Below are 11,089 nucleotides of genomic sequence, written 5' to 3'. Positions count from 1 at the left end.
AAAACCAAGCCCAGGGACGGGTTTGGGCAGCACCCACGTTCCCGGTGCGGAGCCGTGGGGCTGGGGGTGCTTGGGGGGGGGGCTCAGAGCAGGGCCAGGGCTGCCCCCAGCCGCTTGGGACACGCCAAGCCCCGCAGCCTCCGCGCCGCTCGGGGTTGAATTTCAGCCCGTGACCTGTTGCAACCGGCCCGTGCATGGAGAAACAACACCAGCAGCGGGGCCGGGCTGGGCGGCTGCACCCCAGATCCCAAATGTGCAGGGTCTGCGCCCTCACCCCGCGACGCTGACCCCTGGCACATGCAGCGGGGCAGCAAGGACGAGGGGACGGAGCCGTGGCCCCGCGCGTGAGTCAGCAGCGGCGGCGTCACGAGGAGGAGGGCGAGCGGGGCAGGAAGGGTGCGCGGAGGCGGGCGCAGCCGAGCTTTAAAAGTCCTCCTGGGGACGGGCTCGCCTCTGCGCTGGCTCCCGGCCACCCCGCCGTCCCCATGGCCCCCGCGCTGCTGCTAGCCCTGCTGGCCCTGCTGGCCCCGGGGCTGGCAGTGGCCCTGCCCGGCTGTGACTACCCGGCCCACCTCTGGTGCAGCTCGCGGGAGATCGCCGTCGCCTGCCAGGTCAGAGCCACGGGGCTGGTGCCAGGGCTGCCACCCTCCGGCTGCGGTGACAGCCCGGTGCGGGGGGACGTGTCCCACCGAAACGGCACAAAGGGGAGCCTCTGCACCTGCTGGTGCTGAGTGGGGCTGGGGCCGGGTTGTGCGGGACCACGGCTGTGTAGTGTCAGTACCCGGTGCCTGAGCCGGCTCAGAGCATCCCTTTGGCACGGTGCAGGGATGCTCGGGGTCCCCGCATCCAGCTGGCCCCGCGGCACTCCCTGACATCCCCGGGGAAGAGTCGTGCTGCAGCCGGACCTCGATCCGTCCCCCCGCTTTGTTGCCACTTCTCCTTTTTCAGCACGAACCAGCTTTTCAGCTTATTCTGCCGTGAATTGCCAGATGGTGAGACCTGCGATGGCGGGGCTGGCAGCACCCCGTGAGCCCGGACGGGCTGCAGCCCACCCGGCGGCGGGTGCTGTGCTCTGCCCAGGCGAGTCCTGGCTCCGTTGGCCGCACTTCTCCCCAAAATACATTGGGGAAGTTCCCGTGGAAAGCCCCAGTGCTGTGTGCCGGCGGCACGTGTAACCCTGCAGCCGCAGGAGGCCCCCAGCCTCTCTCACTTCCCTCCCAGCCCCAGGGGCTGCATGCACAGCCCCTTCTTGCCCCCATCCCAGCAGCTTTACCCCATCCCATGCACACACAGATGGCTGCAGCCTCACCCCGTTGCAGCCCTCTGTACCCCAAAAACCTTCTGCACGCAGGCGGAGAGCCGCTGCGCCAACCTCTCGCAGCCCAGGGCTCCTCCCGTGGAGCTGAGCCTCTACTACGAGAGCTTGTGCCCGGCATGCCGCGGCTTCCTGGTCGAGCAGCTCTTCACCACCTGGCTGCTGCTGCCCAGCGAGACCATGAACATCACGCTGGTGCCGTACGGCAACGCGCAGGTAGGAGCCGGCGCGGCCCCGTGCTGTGCCCATGCCGCTGGTGCTGCCGGCCCCGCTCAGACCGGTTCGTCCCGCAGGAGAAGAAGGTCGGCGGCAAGTGGCAGTTCCAGTGCCAGCACGGCTCGGAGGAGTGTTTGGGCAACATGATCCAGGTGAGCCGCGCTGTCCCCGTCCTCATCCCGGTGCTGCGAGCACCGGGGGAGGGACGACCCTCATCGCTGTCCCCCGTCCCCGCAGGCCTGCCTGATGCATGAGGCCGAGAACTTCACCACCTACTTCCCCGTCATCTTCTGCATGGAGTCGGGCACCTCCGCCACCAAAAACCTGGAGGCCGTACGTCCCTGTCCCCGTCCCCCCGCCACGGGGCCGCCCCCGCCGCACTGACCCGCGCCCTGTACCCCCCACCCCGGCAGTGCCTGCAGGTCTACGCCCCGCAGCTGGACGCGGGGCGCATCGCCGCCTGCGTGCAAGGGGACCTGGGGACCGCGCTGATGCACCGCAACGCCCAGCTGACGGAGGCGCTCGACCCGCCGCACGAATACGTCCCCTGGATCGTCATCAATGGGGTAAGGGGGGGGGAGCTCGGGGCGCTGGGGGGGGGGCCATGAGGAGCCCTTTATGACGAGCCCTCCGCCCCGGTGTCCTGCAGAAGCACACGGACGAGCTGGAGGAGCAGGCGCAGCGCTCGCTGCTGAGGCTGGTGTGCCAGCTCTACCAGGTGGGACGGGGACACGGGGGTGCCGGTGGGGGCTGTGGGGACGTGCCCCCCCGCCCTGCTGGCACTACTCGCTGCTCTGTGGCAGGGAGAGAAGCCCGAGGGCTGCCAGAGCGCCGCGGCACCGAAGCCCAGGGCTGTCTGCAAGCACTGAGACACGGCGGATGTGGGCGGCTGGGAGCGCCGAGATGAGCGCAGGGAATAAAGAGAAACGTGTTGTGGAACGAGAAAAGCCTCCGGAGTGATTTGCTGGACGGGGAGGGGGCTGGGGGCTGGGGACGAGGCCCTGGGGACAACACGGGGCCATTGGGGAGCTCTGCCTCGCTGCGTGTCATGGCGGCCGCCTGCTCCCCTGTACGTGTCATGGCGGCCTCCAGTGGTTCTGTACGTGTCATGGCGGCCGCCTGTGCTTCTCTGTACGTATCATGGCGGCCCCCTGTGCCCCTGTACGTGTCATGGCGGCCGCCGGAAGCGGAAGTTGTCCGTTCCTGGATGCGCTCCCCCCTCTCCGCGGGCGGGTGGCGGAACGCGCGGCGGTGAGCGGGGGGGGGGGGGGCGCGGGGAGGGGACGGGGGGGGAACTGGGGGGCACTGGGGGAGCACAGGGGGTCTGGGGGGGGCACCCCGTGGGGAACTGGGGTGCACAGGGGGAACTGGGAGGGCTGGAGGGTTCCGTATGGAGTTACTGGGGGGGACTGGGGTAACTGGGAGATGGGGAGGGCGTGACTGGGGGCACGGATATAACTGGGGGGGCTCGAGGGGTTCCGGGGGGGGGCTGAATGGGGTCTGGAAGGGCTCCCAGTGGGAACTGGGGGGTACAGCGGTAACTGGGGGGACTGGGGGGTTCCATATGGGGATACTGGGAGGGACTGGGGTAACTGGGAGATGGGGGGGGGTGACTGGGGGCATGGATATAACTGGGAGGGTTCCGGGGGGAGTGAAGGAGGACTGGGAAGGCTCCCAGTGGGAACTGGGGGGTACAGGGGTAACTGGGGGAGACTGGGGTTTCCATATGGGGTTACTGGGAGGGACTGAGGTAACTGGGAGATGTGGAGGGGGGTGACTGGGGGGCATGGATATAACTGGGAGGGGTCCGGGGGAGGCTGAAGGAGGACTAGGAGGGCTCCCAGTGGGAACTGGGGGGCACAGGGGGGACTGGGGGGCACAGCATGGCTAACTGGATGGGACTGGGGGGGGTACATTAGGGGTGATTGAGGGGGGCTAGGGGTAATTGGGCAACTGGGGGAGTACCTAAGGGGTAAGGGGGGGGGCACAGGGTGACTGGGGGGCACTGGTGTGACTGGGGGTGGCCCTGCAGGGGTAATGGCAGACTGGGGGGCCAACGGGGGAGGACTGGGCAGCACCGTGTGGCTAACTGGGGCGTACTGGAGAGGCACATGGTGTAACTGGGGGAGACTGGGCAGCAGAGGGGATGTCCAGCAGGGTCACCTGAAGCAACCACTGGTCTGACTGGGAGCACTGGGCCATACAGGACTGAAGATCCGGGTGGGGGGGGCGGGGTGCGAGCCGTGCCACAGCCGTGGGTCTGTCCCCACGTTCCCCCCCCCCCCCCGGTGGGCACCGCCACCCGTTAACGCCCCCCCCGCCCCCCCCCAGGGATGCTGGCGCGGGGCCGCCGGCTGCTGCAGCCCCTCTTCCGCGGCCGCCTGCTGCTGCTGACCAACACGGCGAGCTGCGGCGCGCTGCTGGCCGCCGGCGACACGCTGCAGCAGGCATGGCAGCTGCGCCGCGACCCCGAGGGCCAGCGCCAGGCGGCACGCACAGGTGACAAAGCTGGGGGGGGGGTGGGGAGAAGCCATCCCGCTCCCCAAAACCTGGCTTAATTCCTGCCCTGCATCGCCGGGGTTGGGATCGTGGCCGCCCTGTGGGTCCCTGGGGGCCGGATCCCGTTACGGGGCCGCATCAATAATGCAGGGGTGGGGGGGGTGGGGGTGTCGCCTCGCAGGGCGCATGTTCGCCGTGGGCTGCAGCATGGGGCCGCTGATGCACTTCTGGTACCTCTGGCTGGACGCCGCCTTCCCGGCGCGGGGCGTGCGGGGGCTGAGGACGGTGCTGAAGAAAGTCCTCATCGACCAGCTGGTGGCATCGCCTGCGCTGGGTGCCTGGTACTTCCTAGGTGGGCTACAACGGGGGGGGGGGGGTGACACCCATCATGGGGGGGGGTGACACCACCCCGATGGGGGACACCAGTCCTCGGCCACCCGAAAGCCGCGTGGGCGCTGCTGACGCCGCCTCTCCCGCAGGCATGGGCACGCTGGAGGGCCAGAGCCTGGAGGCGAGCTGGGAGGAGCTCAAGGAGAAGTTCTGGGAGTTCTACAAGGTAAACGCGTCCCTTCGGCTCGTCCCCGAGCCCCTCGGGGTGCCCGGCTCCCCTGGGGGCACCTGGTGGCTCCGTCGTCCCCCCCACAGGCTGACTGGTGCGTGTGGCCGGCGGCGCAGCTCCTCAACTTCCTCTACGTCCCCCCCAAATACCGGGTGGTTTATGTCAACGTGGTGACGCTGGGCTGGGACACCTACCTCTCCTACCTCAAGCACAGGGTGAGCGCCGGCCCCGGTCGCCCCGCGCGAGCCACGGCCCGGATTGCAGCCCGCGAGCCCCGTTTTTTTGGATTTTTTAGCCCAAACCAGCGCTGAGCACGGAGCAGGAGGCGCAGCGCGGGAAGCAGCGCGGCGCTGGGATGTAGCAGCGTGGAGAAGCTGCTCCTGAAGACGGCGATGTCTTCAGAAGCTCCTGCCCGTGCTGCTGGGGTCTCTGGGCAGCCAGCACCGCCGCAAGGTCGGGCAGGATCCGGCCCCGTGGCGGGCACGGCTGCAGCTCAGCGCAGGGCCTGGGAGCCATCGCTGGTGACAGCCACAGCCAGGGGCTGCTGCAGCCTGCGCAGGTCTCGCCGATTAATTCATTTACTGATTGCAATTAGGGGGCTGTACTTAACAAGCGGGGTAGGGGAGCAGCGCTCAGCGCCGGGGGGACAGTCCCGGCGTCTCCGGCCCCTTGTCCCCTCCTGCGCTCCCGTCCCCAGGAGCCCTGGCGGAGCCCCCCCAAGCTGTGATATGAAATTTGTTCTGGTTTCGGCCGTATTTGAGAGAGGCAGAGCCAAAAGTGAGGAGCTGGGGGGCAGGCCCCACCGCCCGTGGCACCTGCAACCAAATCACCCTCGGTGCCACAGCACAAAGTCCTGTCCTTGCCCCTCGCAGCTCCCCAGGCACAATCGGTGCCCCTCCCCCCCCCAGGACCCCATTTATTTTCAGCCTCCAGTGCCTAAAATCTCATTTTCTAACACCTGAAAGGTGCCTTCCTTACAGCTCCAGCCTCATCCCTCCCCCTGCAGGGCACTGGGGGGGGAGGAATGAGCAGAATGCTAATTGTGAAACCAGATAATTCTCCTCAGCTTGAAATTGCCCCCGGCGCAGTGACCCTCCCCACTCCCAATCCTCCCCCCCAGACGACCCGGAGTGCCTGGTGATCAGCATCGCTTTATTTCTTCACACCATTTCTTTTAATACAGTGATTTTTAGGAAATTGTACCCTTTTGACACTTTTTTGTTTTTTTTTGACGTTTGTACAGTACAGTGTTAACTCTTCCATCAGTAAACTTCACAAAAAATAGGAAAAGGGGAAGGGGAGGACCACGGTACCGCAGTGAGGGGGTGGGGGGGGGAACCTGTAAAATAAAGACACAGCGCTCCGGGAAAAAATAAATAGAGGGAAGCAAGACCTCGGGGTCGGTCATTGCTCGAGGAATATCCACTTATTCACAGTCTCCACAGAAGCACGTTACTATATGACCAGGCAAGGAGCCGAGCGCGCTGCAGCAGTCGTGATGCTCGCCCCTCTCCCCAATCCGGGGGGGGGGAGTTTCGGGGGGGGGGGGGGTCCACGGGGCTTGGTCCGCGCTGCAGCTCCGCCGGCCCCTTGCTTGCTCCTGAAACCTTTAAATTAAAGAGCTCGAGAAGTGCTGCTCACAAGGTAACCACACCGAGGAGAAGGGGACGCACCGACACGGGCACGGCACAGCGGGGGGGGGCACGCACACAGCGCCACGTCCTACGGCTATTTACAGGGACGCCGTCCTATGTACAGGGAGGAAGACAGCGGGGGGGGGTGGGGGGGGCGTAAATTAGCGTCTGTTTATACAAATGGGCAGGAGGTGGGGAGCAGCCAGCCAGCTGGGGAGGGGGCGCCGGGCAGCGAAAAGACCCCAGGGGGGCTCTTCGGGCAGGCGCTGCCCCCGCTACGGGGACGGGGGTGTCGGGTCCCGGCCCCCCTCCCCATCGCCCCGCAAGCAAAACGGCAAAAAAAAATTTGTTTTTCTGAGCGATTTGGGCTTGGGGAGCAATTAGAAGGGGGCGAGTTTCCTCCTACCATCCCAGGCTTAAAAATAAATAACGGGGAAAAGGGGGGGGGGCACAGCCTAATTGATGGGGAGGGTGGGAAAAGGGCAGGCTCCAACCCTTTGGGAGCCTGCGAGGTATCAGCAGCAAAAAGCCCCCCCTGGGGGGAAAAAAAAGGGGGTGCTGGGGAGGGGGGGGGACACACGTGCACCGACCGGGGTGGGGGGGGGCCCTAGCAGGCACAGTCCTGGTGCGGGGGGGCCTGCTGGTCCGTCAGCTGGGGGCCCTGCTTGGCGCCGGTGACGGCGGGGTCGGCCGTGTCCAGCGACTCCGACATCTTCTCGCAGATGATGTCCACCAGCCGCTCGAAGGTCTGCTTGACGTTGATGTTGTCCTTGGCGCTGGCCTCGAAGAACTCGAAGCCTGGAGTTGGGGAGGGGGGGGTTAATGATATTGGGGGGGGGGGGGCGGCCCTGGACCCCGCTACGGCCCTGGTGATGCTCGCCGCCTCCCACCAGCGAGCACCGGGGCCGTTGCTCTGCTCCTCCTCCTCTTCCTCCCATTAAATATTCACCGATGCCGGGGCTCGGCCTGCTCGGAGCAGGGCCGAACCCACCCCAAGCCCACCCCTCCTAGGCCGCAGCGGGGTTACGATCCCCAAAACTGACCCAAAGCAGGCATTGACGGTGCCGTAACGCCTTTTTTTTCCTGGACATTGCCATAATATTTTTATTTTTATTTTTGGTGCCGAGCCACCGTTTGCAATTTAAGCGGCGTTATCGCGCCGAGCCCGGCATTATAATGAATGGCAGGTGGCGACGGCGCCCCCCCCCCCCCCCCCCCCAGCACTCACCCAGGTGCTCGGCGAGCTGGCGGCCCTTCTCCGCCGACACCACGCGCTCGTCCTCCATGTCGCACTTGTTCCCCACCAGCAGGACCTGCGCGTTGTCCCACGAGTACGTCTTGATCTGGGTCGACCTTCGGGGGCGCGGAGGGACGAAAAAAAATGAAAATTTAAAATAAAAAGGGGCACAAAGGGATGGGGGGGGGGGATATAGGATAACAGCACGGGGTAGGGAGGGACCCGAGCACGGTGTCGGGGGGGGGCTCACCAGTCCTGCACGGCGTTGAAGGACTCCTCGTTGGTGATGTCGTACATCAGGATGAAGCCCATGGCCCCGCGGTAGTAGGCGGTGGTGATGGTGCGGTACCGCTCCTGCCCGGCCGTGTCCTGCGGCACGCGGGGAGCATCAGCCCCCCCCCGCCGACGGCATCGCATCCCCAAAAGGGGGCAGCCCAACCCCATAAATCCCCCCCCATGACCCCCATCCCTGGAAACGGGGGGCCGGGGCTCACCCAGATCTGCAGCTTGATGCGCTTGTCGTTCCGGTAGATGGTCTTGACCTTGAAGTCGATGCCGACGGTGCTGACGAAGGCGGGCGTGAAGGAGTCGTCGGCGTACCGGAAGAGGAACGAGGTCTTCCCCACGCTGCTGTTGCCGATGATGAGGATCTTGAACATGTAGTCGAAGTTCTGGTCCGAGGACTCCTTCTGCCCATAGCGGGAGTCGGTAGCGGACGCCATCTGCAAGGCGGGGGAGGCGGCGGCGATGACGGCGCCGTGAGCCGGGCGCCTCCGCGGGGGGACACCGGCGGCGACAACGTCCCCGGTGGCACCGGCATCTCCGGGATAACCAACATCCCTGGTGGCATCAGCGCCCCCCGGGATAACCAATGCCCCCTCGGGGATAACCAACGCCCCCCCGGGGATAACCAACGCCCCCGATGTCACCGGGGCTTCGGCACCGCTTCACATCAGCCGCGGTGGCACGGCACACACGGGGCCAGGCCACCGCCGCCTCGCCGTCCCTGCCGCCACCCGTCCCCGCAGCGCCACCGGGCGCGCTGCCCCGGTGTACGGGTGGTTGGGGGGGGGGGGGGCTGGGGGGTCCTGACCCCCCGCGGGGGTGCAGATCCGCGGCCGTTCCTGCGTCTCCTCTGCAAAATGGCACCCGCGGCGGTGCCCCCGCAGGCTGCGCCGGGGGGGTGCTGCACGGGGGTGGGTGCAAGGTGCTGCGCGGGGGTGGGCGCAGGTGCAGCAGGGTGCTGCGGGATGCTGGGTGCTGCGGGGTGCAGGGGGATGCCGGCGGGGTGGGGGTCTGGGTGCACGGTGCTGTCAGCGGGAAGGGTATACGGGGGGGGGGGCGGGGAGGACAGCACTGCCCTGCCCCTCCCCATGCACCCCCGGGTGCCCACCTTACACCGTGGCCTTCTGCAATGGTGGGGGCACTGAGAGACGTGTCCCACCCCCCACTGCAATTCCCCCCTCCTTGCTGCAAATACCCCCCTCCCCATTGCAACGCCCCCCCCCTTGCTGCAAATCCCCCTCCCTAATTCCAACCCCCCCACCTCATTGCAACCCCCCCCCTCGCTGCAAATACCCCCCCCTTGCTGCAAATACCCCCCCACCCTCACTGCGACCCCCTCCCTCGCTGCAAACACCCCCTCCCTCGCTGCAAATCCTCCTCCCTTGCTGCAAATACCCCCCCCATTCCAAACTCCCCCCTCATTTCACCCCCCCCGCTGCTAACCCCCCCCCTTATTGCAAACACCCCCCCTCATTGCAAATCCCCCCTCCCTCATTGCAACCCCCCCCGTATTGCAACCCCCCCCGTATTGCAAACACCCCCCCTTATTGCAAATCCCCCCTCTCTCATTGCAACCCCCCCCCCTCGCTGCAACCCCCCCCATCGCCCCCCCCCCCCGCTGCAGTTGCAATCCCCGCCAGCTGGCGTGCAACGCCCTCCCCCCGCCCCAACCGGCCCGGTGCGATCCCCGGCGGCCCCTCCCGGCCCCGGTGCACGGAACCGGGAGGGGGTTGGGGATTAGGGGGGGGGTGGTCGGCAGTGGGGGAGGGGTAGGATTAAAGTGGGGGGGGGGGGGGGGGGCGCGGGGGCGCGCGCTCACCTCCAGCCCGCGCTCGCGCCGCGCCTCCCGCAGAACTGCAGCAGCGGCGCGCGCCGCCCCGCCGCTTGCAGAGCCCCGCTGACGTCAGCAGCGGGAGGGGAGGGGGGGGGGTGCGGGGGGTGAGCGGGCGGGGCCGCGTATGCAAATGAGCCCCCCGGCTCCAGCTGATTCGGCGCCGATTGGCCGGCGGCGCGGCGTTGATTGACAGCCGGCCCCTTGCCCGGAGGGGAGGGGCGGGGGGGAGACGCCCCTCGCCTCCTCCTTCTCCCACCCCCCCTCCCGGTGTGCGCCCCCCCCCCCCCCCCCTCGCGGCTCGCGGTGGTGCGGCCCGGCTGCGCAGCGGGTGGGGGGCGGAACGTACCATGTGCACCTGGGGGGGGGGGGCGGGAGGGGGTTATTTCCTGTCGAAGGGGGGGGACAATCTGTCACAGTGCCTCCCTGTCGCGATATGGCTCCCTGTCCCGGCTGAGGGCCGCCAGGGTGGTTTCCCATCCCTCAGGGCCGCGTGCCCCCAAGTCCTCACGGGCCGTGAGGCGAGGCCCTGAGGTGGGCCGCAGGTGGGCGGCCATGGCGGCCCCGCGTCCTCCCTCGCCCTCTGAGGCGCTCGCTGGGATTAGGCGGCGCGGCAGATGGCGGGGGCGCGGGGCTCACCGGGACACGGCCCTCACCAGGGCTGCACAACCCCAGCCTCGACCCCGCAGCCTCCTCCGAGGCCGTCCGTGCCCCTTGTCACCACCCCATGAACACACATCGGGCATGGTGCGCCCAGCCGCCTCCTCTCCCTCCCCCCTCAGGTGCCGGCGCAGCCCCAGGGAGCCTGCGGGATGGCGGAGCCGGACACCGCACCAAGCCCCGAGGAGCGGGATGTGTGTGTGTGGGGCCTGCGGGATGCCCGAGCCCGACACCCCGGGCTGCAGCCTGCCAGCCGCTGGAGGGCACCATCCAGTTGGGTGCTGGGCGCCCGGCGGCAGCACCCATGGCGGGGACGCTCCGACAGCCCGCAGGCAGCACCACCGCCCTCCTTGGCACGGCGTCGCCTCAGTGAAGGGGATTTTTTTTGGCTGACATCCTCCCAGCTTGCTGGAGCTGGGCGCTGTACGGTGTACCTGGTCCCTGTGGGGCTGACGGTCACAGCCCCGCTCCATCAGCAGGGCTGCGGGGCCGCCGAGCACCTGCCTGCCGAGCAGGGATGGCGCAGAGCCACCCGCCAGCCCCTGTGGCACCCGTCGCTCCCAGCCGAGCCCCAGAAACCTGACGTTTCCTTCCCATCACGGCCGCTCGCCGTGGCCCCGCTATCAAAGGGGGAATTTGGGGTGCGGGGAGGGCAGGGGGGGGCAGCGGGGACCCCCCTGCTGCACTGGGGTGAGGGCTGGGGGCTGGCAGGGCCCCACGCAGCAGGGCCGGGCAGGAGGGCAGTGCCGTGGGTGGGGACGTGTTTGCAGATAAATCACCCTCGGGAGCAATGCGGAAGAGCAGGGAACAGGCTCCGCGCCGCGCCAAGCCGGCGATTAAATATTTACCTTAG

General features: G+C 67.6%; 3 protein-coding genes across 3 annotated transcripts; 2 read left to right on the top strand and 1 right to left on the bottom strand.

The window, feature by feature from the left end:
* The first annotated feature begins 59 nt into the window (after positions 1-59).
* IFI30 (IFI30 lysosomal thiol reductase) lies at positions 60-2,478 on the top strand. Its single transcript, XM_083811329.1, has 7 exons — positions 60-611; positions 1,352-1,531; positions 1,609-1,683; positions 1,769-1,864; positions 1,945-2,097; positions 2,181-2,249; positions 2,335-2,478. Exons 1-7 carry the CDS (start codon positions 486-488, stop codon positions 2,398-2,400), a joined length of 765 nt encoding a protein of 254 aa, XP_083667455.1. The 5' UTR covers positions 60-485; the 3' UTR covers positions 2,401-2,478.
* Positions 2,479-2,684: 206 nt separating this feature from the next.
* MPV17L2 (MPV17 mitochondrial inner membrane protein like 2) lies at positions 2,685-5,791 on the top strand. The gene is made up of 6 exons (XM_083811332.1): positions 2,685-2,782; positions 3,863-4,030; positions 4,212-4,382; positions 4,510-4,586; positions 4,676-4,804; positions 4,885-5,791. The coding sequence occupies exons 2-6, from the start codon at positions 3,865-3,867 to the stop codon at positions 4,948-4,950; spliced, it is 609 nt and encodes a 202-aa protein (XP_083667458.1). The 5' UTR covers positions 2,685-2,782; positions 3,863-3,864; the 3' UTR covers positions 4,951-5,791.
* Positions 5,725-9,700, bottom strand: RAB3A (RAB3A, member RAS oncogene family). The gene is made up of 5 exons (XM_083811331.1): positions 9,565-9,700; positions 7,955-8,182; positions 7,711-7,829; positions 7,452-7,576; positions 5,725-7,021 (listed from the first exon to the last, which is right to left on the bottom strand). The coding sequence occupies exons 2-5, from the start codon at positions 8,180-8,182 to the stop codon at positions 6,831-6,833; spliced, it is 663 nt and encodes a 220-aa protein (XP_083667457.1). The 5' UTR covers positions 9,565-9,700; the 3' UTR covers positions 5,725-6,830.
* Positions 9,701-11,089: the final 1,389 nt, after the last annotated feature.

The sequence above is a fragment of the Anser anser genome, assembly GCF_964211835.1.
Source record: "Anser anser genome assembly, chromosome: 25".
NCBI classification, from domain to species: Eukaryota; Metazoa; Chordata; class Aves; order Anseriformes; family Anatidae; genus Anser; species Anser anser.
This window is presented reverse-complemented; position numbering and strand designations above follow the sequence as displayed.